At 46.4% G+C, this 27,903-nt stretch overlaps 1 protein-coding gene across 5 annotated transcripts in view; it reads left to right on the plus strand.

Moving 5' to 3' along the window:
• Positions 1–27,903, plus strand: part of ccdc66 (coiled-coil domain containing 66) — a 117,572-nt gene that overhangs the window by 84,911 nt on the left and 4,758 nt on the right. For 2 of the 5 annotated variants that reach the window (XM_038812806.1, XM_038812810.1), the window contains 3 exons: positions 17–142; positions 14,645–15,159; positions 17,756–17,814. In XM_038812806.1, coding sequence (XP_038668734.1) covers positions 17–142; positions 14,645–15,159; positions 17,756–17,814 — 700 coding nt within the window. The remainder of the gene's footprint in view (positions 1–16; positions 143–14,644; positions 15,160–17,755; positions 17,815–27,903) is intronic. The other 3 variants (XM_038812807.1, XM_038812808.1, XM_038812809.1) reach the window with 3 other exon arrangements.

Raw genomic sequence — 27,903 nt, forward strand, 5'->3', positions numbered from 1 at the left:
TATTTTTGGCTGACAGGTACTATAAGTCTCATAAGCTCCTGTAATGCACCTAATAGTCTTCCTGGTGAAGAAGTCGGTGAGGTACCGGTACAAGTCTTGATGGAAAAGGATTCTCCTAGAAAAGACAGAGGTGTCCAAACTGGTCAGTACTTGTTTGCAAAATACTTATTGGTGCTTTTAATTACACTGATAATGTCTTAATTTAACTGATGGCATATGGGCAGCACGGTAGCATAGTGGTTAGCACATTTGCTTCACAGCTCCAGGGTCCCAGGTTTGATTCACTGCTTGGGTCACTGTCTGTTTAGCATGGAGTCTGCACGTTCTCCCCGTGTGTGCGTGGGTTTCCTCCGGGTGCTCTGGTTTCCTCCCACAGTCCAAAGGTGTGCAGGTTAGGTGGATTGGCCATGATAAATTGTCCTTAGTGTCCAAAAAGATTAGGTGGGTTACGGGGATGGGGTGGAGGTGTGGGCTTGAGTGGGGTGCTCTTTCCAGGGCAGGTGCGGACTCGATGGGCCGGATGGCCTCCTTCTGCACTGCAAATTCTATGATCTTTACACTAAGTTTATAAGAACTCCGAATTTTTCTCTCATAAGTATTCAGGCTATTTGGCCACCTATGCCAATAGGTGTAGAAATGTTGCTTGCCAGTTAATTGCGCCAAGTGCAATATGCTGATCATTTTAAAGCAAAATTTAGCATGTTTTTGTATTTTGGAATTAAATGTTATCGTTAATATTCAATGTGCATAAAAATGGTTAACATTGGAAGAGGAAAAATAAAATAATTTAGTACGGCCCAGAAGGCAACCTTCAAGCTTAGATGGATGAGGAAATTTGGAACAAGATGGGTAATGTGAATAGAACTGTTTCTTCAATAGACTTCTGGTGGTGGTCATGGAGTGAATGGTCATACATTGATGGCTCCCACTCGAGGTGGAGTTTTTCAGCCTTTTTCCACCTGAAGGGTGTTGTATTTGAGGACAAAAGGTGCAAGAGTGCCCAGGAAAAGTAATACTCCTTTGGTGTGGCTGGTGCATGGATCAGTGAACAAGGAGCGCCACAAGAAAGAAAGAGCAGTTGAAGCAGGAGAGTTTCCGTGGTGCGTCACAGGTAAAGATGGCGGAGGGCAAGGGGGGGAGGGGGTGTGCTGCCTGTCCAGTGGATGATGTTGCAGCTCATGGAGTTCTTAAATAACAAGTTCAGGCAACAGAGGACAAAGGCTCTGGAAGACCTGGCCAAGGTGATGGAGATACTGAGATCTGGGAATTGAGCGAGTCGAGCAGAGGTTGGAGGCCCAAGGCCAGGCACTTCAAGGTGGAGGAGGCCGTAGGGGAGCATGAGGAGCAGATGGCCTCATTGGCGCAGTTAGGAGTGATGCGAGAAAGCCAGAAGAGGCTGAGGGAGAAGTTGGGGGACCTGGAGAACCGCTCCAGGAAGCAAAATGTGAAGGTTGTTGAGATGCCTGAAGGCATTGAAGTGCGGAGGCTGCTGTGTATGGTGAGTATGCTGGAGAGGTTGTTGGGGAGGAGGCCTTTGATTGGCTTCTCGAGGTGGACAGGCGCTGAGGAGGCGGCCGCAGGTGGATGAGTCACCCAGGGTGATAGTGATGTGACTGAATTGCTTTCTGGATGGGCGAGGCAGACCAAGACGTGTACCTGGGAAGGGAGTGAGCTATGGGTCTACTAAGACCTGGGTGCTAAGTTGGTGGGTTCAACCTGATGAAGGCTGCCCTCTTTGAGAAGGGGGTGAAGTTTGGAGTACTATACCCGGCCTGCTTATGAGTGACTTTCCAGAAACAGGAGCTTTACTTCGACGGACTTTATGGGAGACAATGGACTCGGAGGAGTATGAGGACCCTGAACTTTGCAAGAGATTTTTGTGCTTTTTATAATGCCTGGGGGTGGGTATTCTGGAGCAGAGATGGGGAGTGTGCCTTTTGTTACTCTGTGTGTTGGCAGTTGGGATGGTGAGGGGGCGGGGCGGGGGGAGAGAAATTGGAGGGAAGAGGAGAAGTTTGAAGGCCTTGGGCGGGGGCCACTATGCTAGCTGGGCGGCTAATTAACAGGAGTGACTGGGAGGGGGGCAGAATGGGGTTGGTGTTTTGTTTTCGGGTGGGGCGGCAAAGGGGAGTGGTTAGCTGGAAAGGGTGTGGCGCAGTTGGGGAGGGATCAATGGTGATGGACATCCGAGGTGGGCCTGGGGGGACATGTGATGCAGGCCGCGGACTGGCCCAAAAAGTGATATGGTTGATCGTCTGGGGAAGGGGGGCGGTGTGCCACCCGACCAGGCTGGTCATGTGCAACGTGAGGGGGTTGAATGGGCCGGTTAAATGGTTGCGGGTGTTCACGCATCTGAGGAGTTTGAAGGCAGACGTGGCATTTTTGCAGGAGACAAACCCAAAGCTGGGGGATCAGTGTGAAAAGTTTGGGTGGGACAAGTGTTTCAGTGGGGGCTGGATATGAATACGAAGGGGGTGGTGATGTTGGCCAATAAGGGGGTTGCATTCGAGGTGGGGTGCATTGTGGCTGATCCCGGGTGAGGGTGGGGAATGTATGTGATAGTTAGGGGAAGCTGGAGGGGATGCCGGGGGTTCTGGTAAAGGTTTCTGCCCCGAATTGAGATGGTGTGGATTTTGAGGCGGGTATTGGGGAAGATTCTGGACTTGGACTCACATCAGTTGATTATGGGGGGTGATTTCACACGGTCATTGATCCGAGCTTGGATCTGTCAAGTCCCAAGTTGTTGCGAGTGTCGGCTGTGGCGAGAGAGCTGAGGGGGTTCATGCAACGCATGAGGGGGGGGGGAGAACCTGTGGAGGTTTGGGAGGCTGAGGGAGAGGATTTTTCATACTTCTCCCATGTGCACCTGGTGTACTCCTTGATTTTTTTTTTAATAAATTTAGATTACCCAATTATTTTTTCCAATTAAGGGGCAATTTAGCATGGCCAATCCACCTACTCTGCACATTTTTGGGTTGTGGGGGCGAAACCCACGCAGACACGGGGACAATGTGCAAACTCCACACGGACAGTGACCCAGAGCCGGGATCGAACCTGGGACCTCAGCGCCGTGAGGCGGTTGTGCTAACCACTAGGCCACCGTGCTGCCCTGTGTACTCCTTGATTGACTTTTTTGTGATGGACAAGGCGCTGCTGGCGGGGTGGCTGATTGTGGTTTCTGATTTGGGTCGATTTCCGCGTGGCTTTGGGGTGGTGGGGGGTTACGGGAGAAACAACGGCCGCAGTGAAGGCTGGATGTGGGGTTGTTGCCAGGGTGTGAGCTGCTATTCCAGGCCACGTGGAATTAAACAACATGGGGGAGGTCACGGCCGCTACATTATGGGGGGCACTTAGGCTGTACTTAGAGGGTAGCTTATGTCTATTCGGAGGAGAGGCAAGGCTGATGGATGAGATTTTTGAGGGTGGACAGGAGGCATTCGGGGGCACCGGAGGCAGGTTTGTTGAAGGAGAGCCAGAGACTAGATGGAGTTAGGCTAGTCTCTACGGGGAAGGCGGTGGGACAGTTGCAGAGGGCCAGAGGGGTAGTGCATTAGTATGGGGAAAAAGCGAGCAGGATGTTGGGCCATCAGTTGAGGAAGCAGGTGGCTAATGAAAAGTGGTAGAGTTAGGGATGATGAGGGTAAGATGGTGATGAATCCAGAGCGGGTGAATGGGGTGTTTGAGGCCTTTTATAGGAGGCTGTATGAGTCCGAGCCCCCGACCAGGGAGGGGGGGATGCGTCGGCACCTGCGGCGAGGTTCAATTCCTGTAGCAGCTGAGAATTCCGAATTCTCCCTCAGTGTACCCGAACAGGCGCCCGGAATGTGGTGACTAGGGGCTTTTCACAGTAACTTCATTGCAGTGTTAATGTAAGCATACTTGTGACAATAAAGGTTATGTCGTACGTGGATGGGTTGGAGTTTCCCAAAGTGGAGGAGGGGCTGGTTCAGGGCCTGGGCGCCCCAATTGGGCTGATGGAGGTGATGGATGGTATAGGGGTGATGCAAGCAAGGAAGGCCCAGGGACTGGATAGGTTCCCAGTAGAGTTTTATAAAAGTTTGGGGCGGACCTGGAGTCACTGCTGGTGAGGGCGTATAATGAAGCGAGGGACAGGGGGAAAACTCCCCATGACATTGTTGCAGGCGTCCATCTCCCTGATTTTAAAGACGGATAAGGATCCGGAGCAGTGTGTGTTGCACTGCCCGATATTGTTATTGAATGTTATTGGCAAAGGTGCTTGCATCACGGATTGAGGATTATGTGCTGGGTGGATAGGCAAGGATAAGATGGTTTTGTGAAGGGAAGGCAGTTGTTGGCGAATGTGCGGAGGCTACTTAATGTGATTATGATGCCAGGAAATAGAGGTAGCAGTGGTGATGGATATGGACAAAGCTTTTGATCAGGTGGAGTGGGTGTACTTGTTGGAGGTAATGGGGTGGTTTGGGTTTGAGCAGGGGTTTATGGAATGGGTCCGGTTGCAATATAAGGCGCCAATTGCGAGCGTGTGGATGAACCAATTGAGTTTGGGGTACTTTGGGCAGGGGTGCCCGCTCTCCCCGCTGCTTTTGGAGTTGGTGATAGAGCCGTTGGCAATGGTGCCTAGGGTGTTAAAGGGTTGAGGGGGGGGAAGGCGCCGAACATACGGTCTTGCTGAATGCGGACAACCAGCTGTTATATATCTCTGACCCGGTGGGCAGTATTGGAGATATTATGGAGATTTTAGGGGAATTTGGCCAGTTTAAGGGATATAAATTGAACATGGGTAAGAGTGAGGTGTTCCTAATTAATGCAATAGGGCAGGAAAGGAGAGTTGTAGTTTAGGGTGGTGGGGACGAGTTTCCAGTATTTGGGTTTCCAGGTGGCGTGAAACTGAACGCAGTTGCATAAATTGAACTTGACAGATGAAGGTGGGTTTTAAGAGGTGAGATGTATTGCTGTTGTTGGCAGGGTGGGTGCAGACAATGAAAATGGTGGTGCCCCCTATCTTTCTCCCCAAGACATTCATTAGGCAGGTCAATGGGCTGACCTCATGTTTGTGTGGGTGGGAGACCCTGTGGATGTGGCGGGCTTCTTTGGAATGGGGGGACGGGTGCGCGAGGAGGAGGGATGGTGTGGGGGTGGGTGGACATGGCGTTGTGTAGAGGAACAAGTCTGAGGGCTTTTTTGTTGGCTCCTTTACCATTCTTGCCGGCCAGGTACTCCATGAGCCTAGTGGTGGTGTCGGCCCCAAGGGTGTGGGTCAGTGGAGGCAGCATTTGGGGCTGGAAGCTGCTTCGATCTTGTTGCTCGTTCTGGTGAGTGTGCTTTACACTCAATTGGCTCTGTTTTATTCCTTAGCTCTAGAGTCGCCAGGTATCTGCACGGTAGCATGGTGGTTAGCATAAATGCTTCACAGCTCCAGGGTCCCAGGTTTGATTCCCGGCTGGGTCACTGTCTGTGCGGAGTCTGCACGTCCTCCCCGTGTGTGCGTGGGTTTCCTCCGGGTGCTCCGGTTTCCTCCCACAGTCCAAAGATGTGCGGGTTAGGTGGATTGGCCATGCTAAATTGCCCGTAGTGTCCTTAAAAAGTAAGGTTAAGGGGGAGTTGTTGGGTTACGGGTATAGGGTGGATACGTGGGTTTGAGTAGGGTGATCATTGCTCGGCACAACATCGAGGGCCGAAGGGCCTGTTCTGTGCTGTACTGTTCTATGTATCCTTATGATACCGCCACAAGATTTAAGTTCAAGTTCAGATCAATGACTCAATACACCAGTTAGTAAGGTTCAATCAAACACATTTATTATTTACCCAGTAAATCGATTCTCATGTAACTAATACTAGCAGACTAAACTATTCCTACCACTATGAGCCAATACTTATCTTCGATAAGGGAACCCACTGGATCAGGGAACAATGGCCTCTTGTTCTGTCCTGAGACTGCAGGCTTCCCAGTTGATACGGGTTAAGGGGTCAGGAGTGTCTATTCTCGTAGCGAGCGTTGGTTGCACACTTACTTGTCGGTGTAGCTGTTGGCCAGGCCTCTCCTTCTCACAGTCAAGTTCTTAGAGAGCTGCTGCAAAGGTGTTCTGCTGGCAGGGCCGGCTAAGAGAGCGAGCTGGACTTGAGACCTGACTTTTATAGGTCCCAGGGGCTTCGCGCCCTTTTGGGCGGACCCCGATCCTACTGTCAATCGATTGGGTCTCATCCCAATCGATTGGTACGAATCCCCCAATACTGAGGCTGTCCCTCGATCGCGGGGCGGTTCTTCCTAACTGGTTTGTTTCCTTTTGTTTCAGACCCCGTTGGCAACGGGAAGTCTGACCTGTCATAGAATGTCCCAATTGTAGCTAATCGTTGTATCCATTGTTCCCGGGGATCGCTTCATTAATATGCAAACTGCTGGTTTCGGTGCTGTCTGCTTTCTTTGCAGCCAGAATACACATGAACGTCTGCAAACTGCTTGTCTCTTTATAATTGTCCAGTTTTCTCTGCAACCTTTGTAAATCGCCATTTTGGGTCAGGAAGTGGCCAACTTCTGTGGCTACAATCTGGGCACCGATCAGCGATAACCATAGGTTTACGCCAGCTGGCTGGACGCGAGGTTTAGGGAGTGGCGGCAGGGGGTGATTGAGTGCTTCAGTGATTTGTTCATAGGGGCAAATTGGCAGGGTCGGAGGACTTGGAGGAAGTGTATGAGTTGCCCAGGAGGAATTGCTTTAGGTACCTGCATGTTCGGGACTTGGTAAGGAGAGAGGTGCCGTCCTTTCATGGGCTGCCGCCGCTGGACCTGTAGAGCAAATTGCCATTGAAGGATGAAATAGGGGAGAGGAAGATGTTGGATATTTATAAGGAATTGATGGAGTGGGAGTGGGAGGGAGCCCTGTTTTGGGATATTATGTGTAAATTGGAGAAGAAGCTGGAAGGGGAGGTGGGGGTGGGGACCTGGGCAGAGGCCTTGCAAAGGGTGGAAGCGTCATTCAATTTAAGATGGTGCATAGGGCCCACATGACGGTGGCGAGGGTCAGTAGGTTCTTTGCAGGGGTAGAAGATAGGTGTGCGGTGTGAGGCGGGCTGCGAGTTATGCCCACATGATCTGGGCGTGCCCAAGACTGAGTGGGTTCTGGCAGTGGTTCTTGGACGTGATATCCGAGGTGTTGGGTTTGGGGGTGGTTTGGAGTCCAGAGGTGACGATATTTGGGGTTTCGGAATACCCAGGCGTCTAGGTGGCGAGAGAGGCTGATGTTTTGACCTTTGCCTCTGATAGCCCGGAGACGGATTTTGCTTGGTGGCGGGACTCAAAGCTGCTGAAAGCGGGAGTGTGGGTGAGCGACCTGGCAGAATTCCTGAGGCTGGAGAAGGTTAAAGTTCACACTGCGAGGGTCAGCAGAAGGGTTCACCCGGAGGTGGAAGCCGTTTATCGATTTCTTTGGGTATTGAGGGGTCAGCGTGGGAGGATGGGGGAAGAGTTAAAATGGGGAAGTTGCTGTTTTGGTGTTGGGGGGGGCAGGTGGGTTGTGGTTGTTGGAGTTTTGTTGTTCTGATATTTTGTGTATATATGTGAAAATGTCTTGAATAAAAATATTTTTTAAAAAGAACTGTTTGTTCATATGGTGAGTTTACACCAACAACGACTGGCTGGGCTGAATGGACTGTCACTGTGGTGTAAATTCTCTGTCAAATAAATGAGTTAACCAGACAATACTTCTATTAGCAAACACATTATATCGAGGGTAGGAACAAAAAGAATATGCACACTAATGTAAAAATGCACAAATTTCTACAATTTACTACTTAAATGAAAAGGAAACTTTTCAGAGTTTGAGAATTTATGCATTGGTAACTTGCAGGAGACTTTTGTTTACATGCACCATGGTGTTAAAGCAAGCAGTTCAGAAGCTGCACCAAGTCTTCAATACTGTATTCTTTTATTATTTCCCATCTTGTACTGTTCTTGTATTCTTCCATGAGCCTTTTAATTAAAAAATTGAGGTGATGACCTCCCCTCCTGTAATTTATTTTGCTTAAAAACGCACTTTCAAAAAAATAAACACCATGGGCAGGATTCTCTGTTTCTGAGACTAAGTGTTGACGCTGATGCAGAATTTGTGGACTTTCACAACAGCAAAACTGGACTCATTCCACAACCGTTAAGTTGGAGGATGACAATGACTTTCCGTCACAGCTGCCTCCAGCACCCTCCATCATTCCAGGAGACACTCACCTCCGTTGGGCAGTTTAGTGAAGAGGCTCCTGGGACACTATCTGGTGCGCACCACACAGCTGATCTGGTACAGCAGGTGGAGGTTGGAACTCTCGAGGTGCGGACAGTTGGAGGGCAGGCCGAACTCAGAACTAGCTGCTGTCCAGACAGGTTTCGGGCTTCGGGAACATACAGTCCCAACAATCATAGAGATGCAGACGCAGAGCCAGCGTCAACATGAGGGGTTGTTGGCGAGCATCCAGTACCTGCAGGTGCAGTTGGAGGAGTCCAACCGCGTGTAGCAGCAGGAGGTGGTGACGACAATGCGTGCAACCCAGGCCAACACCGCACAGGTGACGTCTGCGGTGGAGGCATTAGGGGGTGACGGTTTTGGCTCTGGATCAGCATGCCCCAGGCCTGGGGCATTGTGCAGGGTAGGGTTGCCGTCTTGCAGGCAACCATGTGCCTGAGCCACCCGGACATCGCAGCAGTGCTCCTGAATGTGGCCCAGTCAGAGCAGGCCATGACTGGGAACGTCAACGGCATTGCCCAGGCGCTGGCCCCGTGGACCAGACATGGGGAGGTAATCCAGTCTGAGAGGAAGATGGCGCAGTCACTGGCTGATGTGACAAACCCAGAGGGTGGTCGCAGTCAGTGTATTACGGACCACGGTTAGAGAACACCAAAGTGTCTCCGAGTCGGTCTGTGGCCTCTGGATAGGCGTCATCTGCCACGAACGCAGTGGATAGCCCCATCACCTAGGAGCCAACACCCCAGCCCGGGGTGGGGGTCTCGAATATGTCAGGAATCGTCAAGTGTGCCAGGCTGAAGGCATCGTTCACACTGCCCGGGTATCGGGCAGAGAGGTAAATGATGCGCAGCTGATGGTCACATATAAGCTGTACTTTCATCGAATGAAACCCCTTTTGGTTGGTGTAGAACGGCATGTCAACTACAGGTGCTCATGGGGGAACATGCATCCTGTCGATCACCTCCTTGACCTGGGGCATCCTTTCGATGGTGGCGAACACGGCTGCACGGGCATCCTGGTTGGCTTGGTCCACATTGAAGTGGATGTATTGACCTGCCTGGGAATATAGGGCCTCCGTGACGGTGCAGATGCACCTGTGCACCGAGGTCTGAGAGATCCCGGACAAGTTCCCAAGAGGCGCCAAGAAGGACCACATGGCATAAAAATTCAGGGCGACTGTCACCTTGACGGTCACCGGGAGCGGGTGTCCTCCCCCATACCCCCGCAGCGCTAGGTGTGCCACATCTGGCATATATATCACGCTGTCTCTTGCTCAGCCGGCATGCCTGATCCGGCAGATCCTCGAATGACGGGCGCTGCTGGTACACACGAGGCCTTGTGCGGCACCTCCTTGTTGGCCTATTGGGCAGTTGTCAATCCACCCTGGGCAGCTGCCATCTGTCCCTCTGCGGCATGCTCCGCTGCTGCGCGCTCTGCTGCTGCACGTTCTGCTGTTGCAGCTTCCTCCTCTTCCTTGAGCAGCGTCAGCTCGTGCAGCAGTAGGGCAACCCCCAGGGTTGCGGCGACTAGCAGGAAGGCCACCGTTGCTGGTTGAATTCCAATATCCATTGTCTGCAGGCGGTGAAAGGCCAACATGTTAGCATGGTGTGTGCCCCTGTACCCAACAGGTCCACCGGGCGACACAGTTGGCACTGCAGGCTCTGCCCTCATAGGTACTCCCCCACACACCTAGCCCTACCGATGCCTGGCACTTTGCAGGTATCTGGCCCTGGCGCTGGTCCCTGATGCCAGGGACACTGTTGGCTGGCACTGCCCTTGCTAGGTGTACACTCCAAGCTCACGCCCCGTAGGGGCTACTATGGGCGTTGCCACTGGCAGGTAGTGGCGGAGGGGGGGTGCACCCATACGGCCATTGTCGTTCTGCAGAACCAATGGTCAGTGGGTGTGCAGCAAAATGGCTGCCATGCAGGCTGCGGTAATGGTGGTCCACGCCCCAGTCGCGTGGGGGGGTCACCCCGGCTACAGCCTGTTTCCCGGCCTTGGCAGGGCTCACCCTCGCCTGCCCATCAAGTGTACGGCCCGTCAGCCACGGTTGTACCTCTGTGTCCTACCTTCTCTCTCTCTCTCTCATCAGCCTCAACGCCGGTTTCACAATTTTTTAATAACATTGCGCCGTCGGGAACTCAGCCCTTCGGAGGAGGAGAATCGAGGAGGCCCCGGAGATTACTGGGGTGGGCCCACTAATGATATGTAAATGTTGATTACTGTATGTGCATTCTGGAACACATTGGCGCCACTGTCGAGGTGACTGAGAATTGCAATTTGGCGTCAGGTCGGCGTCCATTGCGATTTCGGCATTGGAACCTATTCTCTGCCCAAACGCGTTTCCTGATTTCAGCGTCGGGCAATGGAGAATCTCGCCCCATAATTCATCCAGGATTCACTGTTCTCTCCAAATTTCTTTTGAAATAGCAGGATGTTCAACAATATTTCCTAAAAGAATATATTTATCTTTTAAATTGAATGGGGAGGTTGTTGCTGTAATGTCACTGGACTGGTAATCCAGAGGCTCAGGCGAGTGCTTTGGGGGTTGTTCAGATCCCACCAAGACAACGGATGGGAACTTAAATCAATGGATAAAATTGTGTCCATGCTAGCATCAGTAATGGTGATCATAAAACTATTATCAATTGGCATTCAAAACCCAACAGGTTCACTTCTGTTCTTTTAGGGAAGAAAAACTGCTGACTTTATCTCACCTGACCTACATGTGACGCCAGATCCACTGCAGTACCCTCTGAAATAGCCCAGCAATACCCTCTGAAATAGCTCAGCAATACCCTCTGAAATGGCTCAGCAATACCCTCTGAAATGGCTCAGCAATACCCTCTGAAATAGCTCAGCAATACCCTCTGAAATGGCTCAGCAATACCCTCTGAAATAGCCCAGCAATACCCTCTGAAATAGCCCAGCAATACCCACTGAAATGGCTTAGCAATACCCTCTGAAATAGCTCAGCAATACCCTCTGAAATAGCCCAGCAATACCCTCTGAAATAGCCCAGCAATACCCTCTGAAATAGCCCAGCAATACCCTCTGAAATAGCCCAGCAATACCCTCTGAAATAGCCCAGCAATACCCTCTGAAATGGCTTAGCAATACCCTCTGAAATAGCCCAGCAATACCCTCTGAAATGGCTTAGCAATACCCTCTGAAATAGCCCAGCAATACCCTCTGAAATAGCCCAGCAATACCCTCTGAAATGGCTTAGCAATACCCTCTGAAATAGCCCAGCAATACCCTCTGAAATAGCCCAGCAATACCCTCTGAAATAGCCCAGCAATACCCTCTGAAATAGCTCAGCAATACCCTCTGAAATAGCCCAGCAATACCCTCTGAAATGGCTTAGCAATACCCTCTGAAATAGCTCAGCAATACCCTCTGAAATAGCCCAGCAATACCCTCTGAAATAGCCCAGCAATACCCTCTGAAATGGCTCAGCAATACCCTCTGAAATAGCCCAGCAATGACCTCTGAAATAGCCCAGCAATACCCTCTGAAATGGCTTAGCAATACCCTCTGAAATGGCTTAGCAATACCCTCTGAAATGGCTTAGCAATACCCTCTGAAATAGCTCAGCAATACCCTCTGAAATAGCCCAGCAATACCCTCTGAAATAGCCCAGCAATACCTCTGAAATAGCCCAGCAATACCCTCTGAAATAGCTCAGCAATATCCTCTGAAATAGCCCAGCAATACCCTCTGACATAGCCCAGCAATACCCTCTGAAATAGCTCAGCAATACCCTCTTAAATAGCTCAGCAATACCCTCTGAAATAGCCCAGCAATACCCTCTGAAATGGCTTAGCAGTACCCTCTGAAATAGCCCAACAATACCCTCTGAAATGGCTTAGCAATACCCTCTGAAAGAGCCCAGCAATACCCTCTGAAATAGCCCTGCAATACCCTCTGAAATGGCTTAGCAATACCCTCTGAAATAGCCCAGCAATACCCTCTGAAATAGCTCAGCAATACCCTCTGAAATAGCTCAGCAATACCCTCTGAAATAGCCCAACAATACCCTCTGAAATGGCTTAGCAATACCCTCTGAAAGAGCCCAGCAATACCCTCTGAAATGGCTTAGCAATACCCTCTGAAATAGCTTAGCAATAACCTCTGAAATGCCTTGGCAATACCCTCTGAAATGGCTTAGCAATACCCTCTGAAATGGCTTAGCAATACCCTCTGAAATAGCCCAGCAATACCCTCTGAAATAGCTCAGCAATACCCTCTGAAATGCCTTGGCAATACCCTCTGAAATGCCATGGCAATACCCTCTGAAATGGCTTAGCAAGTCGCTGAGTTCAAAAGGAATTGGGGATGGGCAAGAATTGTTTGCCTTTCCAGCAATGTCCATGAAAGAATAAATGTGTAGTAGGATTCTCTCCATTGTTGGTTTGGCAAACTTAGAAAATATAAAGGCTGATCAGGTGATGTCGGATATTTTATCAATTATAAGCTTGGAAATTGGCATTCTTTTGTATTGATCATATTTTGTACTATAATCGTTATAATCCTGGATAAAAGAAATAAGGTACATTTCTAAAGCTGCATTTGGAACATTTGGATGTCCCAAAGCGCTTCATAGCCAATGAAGTAACCCTTGAAGTGTAATCACTGCCTTAGGAAATGTGAAACCTAAATCACGATCCCACAAACAGCAACACAGCAATGCCCAGACATTCAGCTTTGTAGTATTGGTTTAGGGCCAGATATCGTCCAGGACACCTGTGAAAACCCTCCTCTTCTTTATCAATTTAGTGAGATTTAATTGGGCGAACCCACAACCCCCTAACTCAGCCACAGCCACTAATCCCAGTTAATTATTTACCACTGCATGGGCCAGATTATCACAGAATCATAGAATTGTTGCAACACAGAAAGAAACCATTCAGCCTTTCGTATGTGCTGGCTCTCTGAAAGAACAATTTACCTCGTGCTGCTCCCCTGCCTTCTCCCTACAACTCGGAATACCTTTTCAGATAAGAATCCAGAAAATAGGTGCATTGTGAAACAAAATCACTCTTAATTTTCAGATCTTGTGAAGTTGAGAGTGAAGGAAAAGCTCAGAAAATTCAATTAATTTTCTGATGTATGACTGGATTACTACTAATTTATTACCCTCTCCACAAGAATATGAAGTGGTTCCAACTGGAGACATCCATTTTTTGAAGGGAAGTGGACGCCAAATCGCAATTCTCCATCACCTTAACAGCGGCGTCAATGTGTTCCTGAAGTCAGACCAGCTTTATGACCAATCACTCCCCACAATAATTTAGCTTTTAATGATAGATTTGATTGCTACAAAATCCATGTTTGCAGTAGAATTTACGAAAGCACTTGCAATAAAAAGCCAGATTTATTTTACAAGAATATAAAAGTCAATTTAGTCTGTTTCAATTTTACAAACATTTTAACATCATAGACTAAACCAGGTTTAAGGTGATATTTAAACAAAGCACAGTACTGCTATGAAATTGTGTTGGCATAAAATCCAGATTGAATTTCGTCCAATTGCAACATGGCTGTGAATTCAAAATTTCAAGGTAATTTGAAACAATACCTGTGTTTATCATAAGGTTGTGTAATCTCTCTTATGATAGATACTTTGAGAAACAATAATTCCAGTACCCTTATTATGTAGCTATTAACTGTTCCAAGTAAAATGGTACACACAATAGTTTACAAATAGTATACAAAATAGGTGTGAAAACAATGCTCGATGCCCCACTAATGGAAATATCACTTCAGAGGTAGTGTTTCGTTACTGTCTGGCAAAATATTACATCACACAAGAAATCCAGTGAATTTCTATTTTTCCTACTTTTTGTCCGATTTCTGCGCAAGTATCATACAAAAGTGAAAATGTCAATTTCTGAACAATAACATATCACTTGTTTTACCTAATTACTTGCCCCGCATAGAAAGTGCATGTTTCAACTTTAAAACTTTATTTGTCGCACAATTAAATTTTGAGCTAGCGTTTATGAATTTTGTTTCATTGTTTCCCAATATAGTATCATTATGACATCTTCTATAATGGGGTAGTACGGTGGTTAGCTCTGCTGCCTCACAGTGCCAGAGACGTGGGTTCATTTCCGGCCTTGGGTGACTGTCTGTATGGAGTTTTCACTTTCTCCCTGTGTCTGCGTGGGTTTCCTCCCAGTGCTCCTGTTTCCTCCCACAGTCCAAAGATCTGCAGGTTAGGTGGGGGTATGGGGATGTGGCAGGGCAGTGAGCCTAGGTAGAGTGCTCTTTTCGTAAGTTGGTGCAGCCTTGATGGGCTGAATGGCTGCCTCCTCTGCACTGTAAGATTTCTATGGTTTTGTATATTTTTATGATTTTGTAACTATAAGAAATGCCATTTTAATTGTTTCAAATAGAATTATTGCAACAGTTTTTGATTTTTCCAGAGAGATGTGAGTTGATTGGAAACTTTCCCACTGTGCAAGTTGCAGACCACCTTGTGATGATCTATTCACCAGATACAGCTTCAGAATGCAACACGGTGCCAAACACAAAGAAACTCGGAAAGAAGCCAAGTGAAAAGATTGTGGTGAATGAAAAAGAAAATGTTTTACTATCTGATGATTCATACAATCAATTTGCAAGAACTAAGAAAGGGAAAAATGAAAAACGTCCAGAATGGAATGCTAACAAGACAAGTAAGAGGTACGTCCCTGCTTCAGAACGATATCCTAAAGGGTTACAACGAGAGAGAGAAGAGAAAAAAATGAAGAGACAGATGGAACTGTTGCAGTTGTTGGAAAAGAGTGTTCCAGAGCATCGAGCTAAAAAAAGGCAGCCCTCAAAAGAGCTGTCAGCAGAGAGGCAGCCTTCACCAGTGGTGCCAGCATTACAGGCAAAAATAGTTGTTGGTGTGTTACCTCAGCCTGCAGAAAAACAAGGACTGTCTGTTCTGCACCAGGTAATGAAGTCAATTTATTGCTATATAGCAACGTGTTCAGTATTATAGTAAAACGACATTATCTACCTGTTACCTGTTATATGAAAACTGGTGATCATTTCCCTGTATTTTCACTTGTGATAAATATCTGAACAATTTTAAAACTTAAAACCTGATTTGAAGACTCCTAATATGTACTAGAGGAAAAAGTGCTCCTCCTTATAGAACTGAAACATTCTAATAAGTAGTTCTTGTGTTGTATACTTGACGTATACTATGGTATATTTGGAATATGGTTCGTGATATCCTCATCTCCAGGCTAAGTTGAGAGAAAATCAGACAGGGTGCCAGCTAAGAATGACTATCCTATTACTCCAATTGAGAGGTTTGCTGTCTTCCAGTATTCACTGTCCCAGCTCACAGATGAGGAATGGCCATTTGGTTGGTGTACGCAAGAGTTACTTAACTCGACCTAAGGCCACAGCTTCTGGAGAGGAGAGAGGCAATATACTAAATCTTGTACAAAAACCATGAATTCCACCAAATACCCCCATGTCTGCCTTCTCATATTTTCTTATATCAGTTGGTGACATGGCTGAGGTTGACTTGGAACCTATCTCCTCACTCTGCCTAAGAGAGTAGAAGGCAATGGCAAACCGACACTGAAACTGCCAAGAAAATGGTTCGGGGTGAAGTATCAGCAGACAATGAGCCAAGGATCTGCCTTCAGGCAGAGCATACATGACATGGCATCTGATGTTATATGAGAAAGAAATGTTGATACAGTTGTTACCTCTGGCTACCAGGTGGTTCTACTGTGCAATTAATATTCTGAAACTGCTCCATATCACCCAGACTGTTTTTCCCCAACAAAGATGTTTCAATGGACAATGGGCAACAACTAGCTTTGAACCTATTTGCAAGGTGGCCAAGAGTGTGTGGGTGCAGTACAGGTGGTGCAGGAAAGATAACAGAAATAGACTGAAGACACTGCACTTCTCATCACCTAGCAGGGGGTGGTGTCCAGCTTGAGCTAACAATGACATTGAGGTTGCAGCTTTACACAATTGCTGCCACAAAGTGAATACAGGGCAGCATGGTTGTTTCACAGCTCCAGGTCCCAGGTTCGATTCCCAGCTGGGTCACTGTCTGTGCGGAGTGTGCACGTTCTCCCTGTGTCTGCGTGGGTTTCCTCTGGGTGCTCCAGTTTCCTCCCACAGTCCAAAGATGTGCAGGTTAGGTGGATTGGCCATGCTAAATTGCCCTTAGTGTCCAAAAGGGTTGGGTAGGGTTACTGGTTTGCGGGGATAGGGTGGAGGTGTGGGGCTTGAGTGGGGTGCTCTTTCCAAGGGCCGGCGCAGACTCGATGGGCCGAATAGCCTCCTTCTGCACTGTAAATTCTATTCTATTGTGATCCTGGACCAGACCACAACAATTACTAGGATACTGGACAGAAACCTCAATATTATTTAATTTGTCAGACTATAAGGAAAGGATACTTTGTTCCAGGAGTGATTCCACACAAAAATAGCGATATGGAATATTAAAACAAACTGTATTGCTAACGCAGGACTAAAATAACTTTAACATCATATAAGATAATAGCCTACAATTACCTTAAACAATGCTTAACAATGAAAATTAAATGCTAACTCCTAACTATTACCTTTTATCTCCACTCGAGCAAAACCCATCTTCAGTCAAAACCTACTTTTAAATGCTGTTAGCCAACCCAGGAATACTTACTGGAAAGAGTTGTCTTGGATAAACTGCTGTGGAAGAGAGATCTTTCAGGAACCAGCTTTCAGATTCTTGTCCTTGTCAAACTATTGTTTAACTTCCCAGCCTTTTGCAAAAAGCTGCTGTCCACATCCCCAATCTAAACGGAATTGAAATTCAACACCTGACTGCTTCAGGTACTGGATCCTCCCATTAACTTCATCATCTTACTAAAGCTAAACACAATGTCTCTTTCTCTGTCTACTCCCCAGGGAAACCTCTGTGATAAACAAAATTAGCCCAAATGCTACAATGCTTTAATTATCCCTTTTGTGGCCACAAAGCCTGGCTATCTTTCAAATAAGGATTTTTGAAAGACATTACTGGAGTGGTCACATATTAACCCAGGCTTTTAACCCTTAATGCACCATATACATATAATACAATATATCTGAAATATCTACAGGTTCAATTCCCATACCAGCCTCCCCGAACAGGTGCTGGAATGTGGCGACTAGGGGCTTTTCACAGTAACTTAATTGAAGCCTACTTGTGACAATAAGTGATTATTATTATTTTTTAAATTTATATTTATATATATTATATATATATGTGTGTGTAATAATGATGCAATCCTCCACTGTCTCAAATCGCTTTGAGAGCTTGAGTGTGTGTTCCTGCATACTCAAGGATGGACATTTTGTTTCATTAATAAGGATGCTTGTAAATGTGTAAAACATAATTTTCTACTTCACTGAATACTCTAAATGAACAATTGAGTCAATCTGTTTTCCAATTTATTCTTTTTGTGAAGGTACACAGGCAATCAAAACAAGTTCTGTGTGTTTGATAAACTGTGAAAATAATTGTTTAACTTGATTGATAACTCTATTTCCAGGATGACCCTGCCCCAAGAAGCAACTCAAACAGTCGATTACCTGCTGACAAATGTTTCAGGTGGGTACTAAAAATTGTAGACCGCCTTCATGGATGCTGGGTTAAGAATGCCTTATTCTAGAAGAGCTGACCTGGGAATTGCATCAGGCAAGTTTGCATCTCATTCCACCAATGTGGCAGGTACTGATGAGCTGCTAGCAGCCCTCTACCCATTGCTACTGCTGTCTATACCCAACAGCAGGCATTTCACCCTGTATAGCCTGCCAGTGTCACCAATCCCAGAATCAAAGCATTCCTCCTTCAGTGGAAAAGGACCCTGGGAAACTCAACAACCAGAAAATGAATTCTCACGCTGCTGCTAGAGCTCCAGAATTGGTCAGAATCCCAGCTGGGGGTGAAACGATATGGAGCACTGGAGGGGACTGAACCAATCATGGGATCTGTGTCTCATCTGATTTACTGTACTTACAATGACCATTTATTGAGGAAGGAATAGAATGTTGATAGGCTTGATGGTGCAGTGGGAACATAACACCTGCAGAAATCTGTAAAACAAAGTGCTGGAAAAACTGGCAGCATCTGTGGAGGGAGGAATCCGAGTTAATGTGACTTCTTCAGAAATGAAGGAGGATGAAAATGTGCTGGGCTTTATGCTGTAAAAAAGGGGGGGAGGGGAGGAAGGACAAAAGTAAAATTGTGCAATAGGGTAGAGGGAGGGAGAGGTTAAATGACAAAGATGCCATGGAACAAAGGGCAAGGGGAGTGGTAATGGCTGTAGTAAAGAGACAAAGCATTAATCCAGAGTGAATGTAAGTATCAGAATAATGAACAGCCCTGTTCAATTCGAATTGGGACATGTCAAAAAAATCAAAAGTTTGACCACGTTCATGGTATGAAATTTTTGAACTCCATGTTGAGTCCAGAAGGCTTTTAAGTGCCTAATCAGAAGACCATAAGAAATAGGAACAGGAGTAGGCCATTCAGCCTTTCCAGCCTACTCTGCCATTTAATATCATGGCTGATCTAACACTCACTACATCTAATTTCCTGCCTTCTGTACATAACCCTTAATTCCCCTACTGATTAAAATCCTATTGATCTCAGCCATGAGAATATTCAAGGACTCGGCCTCCACAGCTATCTGAGGTAAAGAGTTTCAAAGATTCACCACGCAAGAAGAATTACTTCCTCCAATCCAACTTAAATGAGCATTCACTTACCCCGCCCTCTGGTCCTAGACTCTCCTGTAGTGATATTCAATGACATGGTCAATGTATGTAAATGTAGTACAGTCATTTCAACAGTAGATGGCCCACAGTTGGATACTGTAAGAACTGGTTTCTCGCCTTTTTGTAAGTCAGATGATGATGTGATTCAGAACAGTGAACAAGCAAGACATAGAATAGCTAGAGTGAGATAAGTTAGAACTAGTTTGTTATACTAGTGTATAGTTATAATAGTGTATAGTTATACAGTTATTTGTATTGTATTAATTCTTTATTAGTTTAGTATTGAGTAAAAGGACCCACAGTTTATTATTTTATCACTCATTAAATAGTTCATCTGTCAACAAGAAGACTATTGGTTATTTTATCACCCTGGTGGATTCAAGAGTGATATATATATATTTTAGACAAGTCATTATTTAAAATATAACATCTCCCATGGGTGGAAATATCATCCCAGCATTCACCCTGTCTAACCCCCGAATAATCTTATATATTTCAATCATATTACCACTTATTCTTTTGAATTCCAAGAAGTACAGACCCAACCTGTTCAATACCTCCTCACATGGCAGTTCCTCCATGCCCAGGAACATCCAGTAAACATTGTTTCCACCACCTCCAATGACAATACAGCTTTTCTTAAATAAGGAGACCAAAATCAGAATAAGAGGTTCCTCGAACTTGCACTGGAACTCGACAGCAGGTCGAGGACAGAAATGTGATCATGAGAACAACATGGTGAATTTAAATGGCAAACAACTGGAAGCTCAGCATGATGCTTGCAGACTGAGCAGAGGTGTTCTGCAAAGTAGCTATCCATTCTCTGGTCTCCTTAATATAAAGGAGAGCATATTGTGAGCAGTGAATACGGTATATTAGATTGAAAGATGTACATGTAAATTGCTGAAGGAGTGTTTGGAACCTTGGATCGTCAGGAGAGAGGAGGTAAATGTTACATCTCCTGCAATTGCATGCTCATGTGCTGTAGGAAAGGGGTGACGTGTTGGGGGTGATTGAGGAGTGGACCAGGGTGCTGTGGAGGGAACAGTCCCTTTGAAATACTGACATGGAGGGGAGGGGTAGAATTGATTGGTGATTGCATCATGCTGGAAATGGCAGAGGATGATCTCAGAGGTTTGCTCTTTTGTCTCGATTTTTACCTTTTCCCCATCATAGACTCTGCCCTCCCTTTCATCCTAGACCCCCCCCCCCCCCGGCATGTTTTCATGCATTGTTTAATTTCTTCCCCGTCAGATATTCTGCTCTCTCGAGTTCCTACTCCAACTCTTCAGTACTCCTTGACCTTTCTAATCTCCTGGAGCCATCCCAGTCTTGACTTCCTGTTGGATAAGCCTGTCACTTCCCCCTGTTCCTTCCTGGGCATCCACCGAAGGGCCCATCAAAACACATGTCGCTGCTTCCTTGCAACAGCAATTCCAACTGCCCCATCCTATTCTCTAGTTGACTTTCCTGCTCAGCATGTCCACTGGGGGCTAATCTCATCAATCATCTTCCCTTTGATTGTTGGCCCTGTGGACTGGACCAGAGCTATCACCGGCCCACTCCCCACTCTCTGCAGAATGAACGTTCACTTGCTTTCTTAAAAGAAACTTGAGTGTGAAATGAGTTGGTGCACGGGTCAGGGATGTCTCAGATCGGCTGCAGGACAAACTGAAGGGGGAGGGTGAACCCCAGTTGTCGTGGTGCAAAGAGGCACCAACGATATAGGTAACAAACGGGATGAGGTCCTACAATCAGACGTTAGGGAGTTAGGAGATAAGTTTAAAAAGTAGGATCTCAAAGGTAGTAATCTCAGGATTGCTACCAGTGCCACGAGACAGTCAGAGTAGAAATTCAAGAATAGTCAAAATGAATATGTGGCTTGAGAGATGGTACAGGAGGAAGGGGTTCAGATTTTTGGGACATTGGAACTGTTCTGGGGGCGGTGGGACCATTACAAATCGGATGGTCTACAAACTGGGCAGGACTGGAACCAATATCCTAGGGGGTGCTTTTGCTAACACTGTTGGGGAGGTTTTAAACTAATGTGGCAGGGGGATGGGAACCCGATTAGGAGGTTAGAGGCCAGTAAACAGGCAGCAACTAAAGCCAGTAAGGTACTAGATAATAAACTCAGTGTGACTAAGGGGAAGAGTAGACAGGGAACAGATGATGAACGCAAAGGGACAGATGGTCTGAGGTGCATATGTTTTAATGCGAGAAGTGTAGCAGGTAAGACAGATGAATTTAGGGCTTGGATTAGTACCGGGGGATATGATATTATTGGTATTACTGAGACTTGGTTGAGGTAAGGACAAGACTGGCAACAAAATATCCCAGGGTATAGATGCTTCAGGAGGGATAGAGGGAGGTGAAAGGGCTGGAGGAGTTGCATTACTGGTCAGAGATGATATCACAGCTGTGATTAAGGAGGGCACAATGGAGGATTCGAGCACTGAGGCAATATGGGTAGAGCTAAGAAATAGGAAGGGTGCAGTAACATTGTTGGGACTTTACTACAGGCCTCCCAAAAGCGAGCATGAAGTAGAGGTACAAATATGTAGACAGATTATAGAAAAATGTAGGAGCAATAGGGTGGTTTTGATGGGAGATTTTAACTTCACCAACATTGAATGGGACTCATGTACTGTTGGAGGCGTAGATGGAGCAGAATTTGTAAGGAGCATCCAGGAGAGTATTTTAGAGCAGTATGTAAATAGTCCAACTCAGGAAGGGGCCAGACTGGACCTGGTATTGGGGAATGATCCTGGCCAGGTGGTTGAAGTTTCAGTCGGTGATTACTTTGGGAATAGTGATCACAATTCCGTAAGTTTTAGAATACTCATGGATAAAGACGAGAGTGGTCCTAAAGGAAGAGTGCTAAATTGGGGAAAGGCCAAGTATAACAAGATTCGGCAGGAGCTAGGGAATGTGGATTGGGAGCAGCTGTTTAAGGGTAAATCCATATTTGAAATGTGGGAGTCTTTTAAGGAAAGGTTGATTAGAGTGCAGGACAGACATGTCCCTGTGAAAATGAGGGATAGAAATGGCAAGATTAGGGAACAATGGATGACGGGTGGAATTGTGAGACTAACTAAGATGAAAAAGGAAGCATACATAAGATCTAGGCGACTTAAAACTGATGAAGCTTTGGAGGAATATCGGGAAAGTAGGACAAATCTCAAACGCTCAATAATGAGCGCTAAAAGGGGTCATGAAATATCTTTGGCTAACAGGGTTAAGGAAAATCCCAAAGCCTTTTATTCGTATATAAGGAGCAAGAGGGTAACTAGAGAAAGGATTGGCCCACTCAAAGACAAAAGAGGGAATTTATGCGTGGAGTCAGAGGAAATGGGTGAGATTCTTAATGAGTATTTTGCATCGGTATTCACCAAGGAGAGGGACATGACGGATGTTGAGGCTAGGGATGGATGTTGAAATACTCTAGGTCAAGTCGGCATAAGGAAGGGGGAAGTTTTGCGTATTCTAAAAGGCATTAAGGTGGACAAGTCCCCAGGTCCGGATGGGATCTATCCCAGGTTACTGAGGGAAGCGAGGGACGAAATAGCTGGGCCTTAACAGATATCTTTGCAGCATCCTTGAGCACGGGTGAGGTCCTGGAGGACTGGAGAATTGCTAATGTTGTCCCTTTGTTTAAGAAGGGTAGCAGGGTTAATCCAGGAAATTATTGACCTGTGAGCTTGACGTCGGTGGTAGGCAAACTGTTGGAAAAGACACTGAGGGATAGGATCTATTCACATTTGGGAGAAAATAGACTTATCAGTGATAGGCAGCATGGTTTTGTGCAGAGAAGGTCATATCTTACAAACCTAATAGAATTCTTTGAGGAAATGACAAAGTTAATTGATGAGGGAAGGGATGTAGATCTCATATACATTGACTTCAGTAAGGCGTTTGATAAAGTTTCCCATGGCAGGTTGATGGAAAAAGTGAAATCGTATGGGGTTCAGGGTATACTAACTAGATGGATAAAGAACTGGCTGGGCAACAGGAGACAGAGAGTAGTGGTGGAAGGGAGTGTCTCAAAATGGAGAAAGGTGACTAGTGGTATTCCACAGGGATCCGTGCTCGGACCACTGTTGTTTGTGATATACATAAATGATCTGGAGGAAGGTATTGGTGGTCTGATTAGCAAGTTTGCAGATGATACTAAGATTGGTGGAGTTGCAGATAGCGAGGAGGACTGTCAGAGAATACAGGAAAATATAGATAGATTGGAGAGTTGGGCAGAAAAATGACAGATGGAGTTCAATCCAGGCAAATGCGAGGTGATGCATTTTGGAAGATCTAATTCAAGAGTGGACTATACGGTCAATGGAAGAGTCCTGGGGAAAATTGATGTACAGAGAGATCTGGGAGTTCAGGTCCATTGTACCCTGAAGGTGGCAACGCAGGTCAATATAGAGTGGTCAAGAAGGCATAAAGCATGCTTGCCTTCATTGGACGGGGTATTAATTACAAGAGTTGGCAGGTAATATTACAGTTGTATAGGACTTTGGTTCGGCCACATTTGGAATACTGCGTGCAGTTCTGGTCGCCACATTACCAGAAGGATGTGGATGCTTTAGAGAGGGTGCAGAGGAGGTTCACCAGGATGTTGCCTGGTTATGGAGGGTGCTAGCTGTGAAGAAAGGTTGAGTAGATTAGGATTGTTTTCGTTGGAAAGACGGAGGTTGAGGGGGGACCTGATTGAGGTCTACAAAATTACGAGAGGTATGGACAGGGTGGATAGCAACAAGTTTTTTCCAAGAGTGGGGGTGCCAATTACAAGGGGTCACGATTTCAAGGTGAGAGGGGGAAAGTTTAAGGGAGATGTGCGTGGAAGGTTTTTGTCTGCAGAGAGTAGTGGGTGCCTGGAACGCTTTGCCAGCGGAGGTGGTAGAGGCGGGCACGATAGCATCATTTAAGATGCATCTAGACAGATATATGAACGGGCGGGGAACAGGGGGTAGTAAATCCTTGGAAAATAGGCAACAAGTTTAGATATAGGATCTGGATCGGTGCAGGCTGGGAGGGCCGAAGGGCCTGTTCCTGTGCTGTATATTTCTTTGTTTTTTCTTCTGTTGTAACCAACACGAGACCCACGGGGTCAGGTCGATTAGAATTGCTGTGAGTCTTGTGGAGTACAAGGTACCCCGCTGAGGGATAGCGTTTTCTCATCAGCAGGAGAACAAACCAGAATATAAAAACCCCAGCCCGTGTGGGCTGGGTGCTGGTAACGCTTCTGGGACTAGTGTAGAGTCTTCGTCCTACTGTAAATAAATCTTTTGTCCTTGCGCTTCCTATGTGGCCACTTCTGTGAACTTAACATCTTCCCTCTAAAATGAAGCCTCCACGCTTGGCTATACCGTACACCATTTGTCCCAGACTGTCTTTTTTTTTTCTCAAATTATTTTTTTTCCAATTAAGGGGCAATTTAGTGTGGCCAATCTTTTGGGCTGTGGGGGTGAAACCCATGCAGACACGGGGAAATGTGCAAATTTCACACGGACTGTGACCCTGAGCTGGGATCGAACCTGGGACCTCAGTGCTAACCTCTATGCCACTATGCTGCCCTTGCCACAAACTGTCATGATTGCATTGTGGCTTTTACCACTGAACCATAGTGGGGCTGGTTTAGCACAGGGCTAAATCACTGGCTTTGAAAGCAGACCATGGCAGGCCAGCAGCACGGTTCAATTCCCATACCAGATTCCCCAAACAGTCGCCAGAATGTGGTGACTTTTCACAATAACTTCATTTGAAGCCTACCTGTGACAATAAGCGATTTTCATTTCATTTTTCATTTCATACCCTGTCTCCCTAATCCTCTGAGACTTTCTCCATTGTAAAGTATCGCGTCTTGTTCCACTCGTCTCATTTGAAATCATGTTCTCCATCTAAATATCATAAATTTCTCAGACTATCTTCATTTGCTTTCCTCCAATTACTTTTTGTCCTCACTGATTTCAAGCTCCAACTCCATTTCCTATTCTCTCTGCAACCTATATTCATAGCCACCCATTGACCTTCCTACCTCGTCTCACCTGGTATTCTATCATGTCAATCACAGATGAGGTCATTATTGATCACTTCTTTGTATCGCTCTGCACCCACATCACCCTTCCTCTCTCAACCCCACTTCCTTCTGAGTTCACCCAGATAAATCTCCTTTCTAATTTGCTTAAAGGTGCCCTTCAAAAATCTGAACTGGCTCTTCATTCACCACAATGTTTCTTCATTTGCCAATCTGCTCAATGCACCCTCCCCTCTACCTTTGGTCTCATCCCCATTAAAGCCATTACTCGGTCTCTCAATGGTCCTTCCCCCAGTCCAACCCTCATCTTCATTCCCTTGCATATGGCTGGCAACTGGTTTAACTATTTACTGATCTGACTGGACCACATGAAGCTTTCTCTCAATTATCAAAACTGCTCATTTTCCCAGGATCATTCTGGAATGCAAAGGTAATCCCTGACTTATTTTCTCTGCTGAAATATGTCGTCTTAAACCCTACTCCCCATCTCCTCTACTCCACCTCCAACAAATGCAATGGGCTTGTGGACTTCATTGTCATTAGGATTGGGCTTGTGGACTTCATTGTCACTAAGATTGAGACGATTTGATCAGCTGCTTCTGTTGTTTCCCTCTCTGTCTTTCCCCTAGCCCACCAGGGCAAACTCCTCTAAGGTTCCTCCCTAATCAATTCTTGAACTTTGATCATGTCATAATTTCTTTCCTATCCACCTTTGTGCTCCCTCCAAGTTCGTTTTGTCAATGCGACCCACTTCCTGATCTCTCAACCCTATTTCCACTAAAATGCTGAAAGTCGAACTTCCCTTCCTGGCTCCTTACCCAATATTAGTAATGTTTCTTTGTCCTTGGGTTCAGTCTCTTACCCACCCGTTTAAATCTGCCATCATCATCCTCTTCTCAAAATGCAACTCTAGACCTTACCATCATCTCCAATCTCCCTTTCCCCTCAAACTGCCCTGAATGGGCTAACATGTCCCAAATCTATGTGCATGATTGTTGGAATTCCATGTTTTAATTCCTCCAATAAGTAGGGTGGCACGGTGGCACAGTGGTTAGCACTTCTGCCTCGCAGCTCTAGGGACCCGGGTTATTATTATTATCATTCCGGCCTTCGGTGATTGTGTGGATTTGCACTTTCTCCTCGTGTCTGCATGGATTTCCTCTGGGTGTTCCGGTTTCCTCCCACAGTCCAAAGATGCGAAGGTTGGGTAGATTGGCCATGCTAAATTGCCCCTTAGTGTCCAAAAAGTCAGGTAGGGTTACGGGGATAGAGTGAAGACGTGGACTTAAGTAGGGTGCTCCTTCTAAGGGTCGGTGCAGACTCGATGGGCCGAATGGCCTCCTGCACTGTAGGGATTCTATCTTTACACCAGTCACATTATTGATAGGGCTCTTGTCAAATTGTTCAATAACAAATCCTATGTGATTGACAAAGGTAAACTCTGCCTCTCAACCTTCTCTACCTGTCTACAGCCTTTTTTGGTTATTGAGAGTTTACAGAGGAAGATTGTAGGGGACGTAATTTATATATTTGAAGACAGCATCATGTAAGTACTTTGAGAAGAAACAGACTTGAGAAACATGACTACTAGGATAGCAGAAACGCACAATCAGCGTGCCTTAATGACTATCGTCCAGTGGTTCTGACATCCATCACCATGAAGTGCTTCGAAAGGTTAGTCATGGCACAAATCAACTCCAGCCTCTGGATTGCCTTGATCCACTACAGTTCGCCTACCGCTGCAACAGGTCCAGAGCAGATGCCATCTCCATGGCCCTGCACTCTACCCTGGAACACCTAGATAACAAAGACACCTATGTCAGACTCCTGTTTATCGACTACAGCTCAGCCTTCAACACCATCATTGAAACTCATCTCCAAACTCCGTGGCCTCGGCTCCTCCCTCTGTGACTGGATCGTGAACTTTCTAACCCACAGGCCACAATCAGTAAAGATAGGCAACAACACCTCCTCCACAATCATCCTCAACACCGGTGCCCCACAAGGCTGTATCTTCAGCCCCCTAGTATACTCCTTATATACCTCTGACTGTGTGGCCAAATTCCCCTCCAACTCCATTTTCAAATTTGCTGATGACACCACCATAGTGGGTCGGATATCAAACAATGACGAGACAAAAGTACAGGAATGAGAGAATCTGGTGAACTGGTGCGATGACAATAATCTTTCCCTCAATGTCAACAAAACAAAGGAGATTGTCATCGACTTCAGGAAGTGTAGTGGGGAACATTCCCCTGTCTACATCAATGGGAGCGAAGTTGAAAGGGTCGAAAGCTTCAAGTTTTTAGGTGTCCAGATCATCAACAACCTGTCCTGGTCCCCCCATACCGACACTATAGTTAAGAAAGCCCACCAATGACTCTACTTTCTCAGACTAAGGAAATTTGGCATGTCACCTACGACCCTCACCAACCTCTACAGATGCACCATAGAAAGCATTCTTTCTGGTTGTATCACAGCTTGGTATGGAGCCTGCTCTGCCCAAGACCGCAGGAAACTACAAAAGGTTGTGAATGTAGCCCAATCCATCATGCAAAACAGCCTCCCATCCATTGACTCTATCTATAATTTCCACTGCCTCAGAAAGACAGCCAGCATAATTAAGGGCCCCACGCACCCTGGACATACTCTCTTCCACCTTCTTCCGTCAGGAAAAATATACCAAAGTTTGAGGTCACGTACCAACCGACTCAAGAACAGCTTCTTCCCTACTGCCATCAGAATTTTGAAGGGACCTATCTCATATTAAGTTGATCTTTTCTCTACACCTTGCTATAACTGTAACATTATATTCTAGTCTCGCCTTCCTTCCCTGTGTATGATATGCATTGTTTGTATGCAAGAAACAATACTTTTCACTGT

This window comes from Scyliorhinus canicula, chromosome 11 (assembly GCF_902713615.1).
Source record: "Scyliorhinus canicula chromosome 11, sScyCan1.1, whole genome shotgun sequence".
Lineage (NCBI taxonomy): Eukaryota > Metazoa > Chordata > Chondrichthyes > Carcharhiniformes > Scyliorhinidae > Scyliorhinus > Scyliorhinus canicula.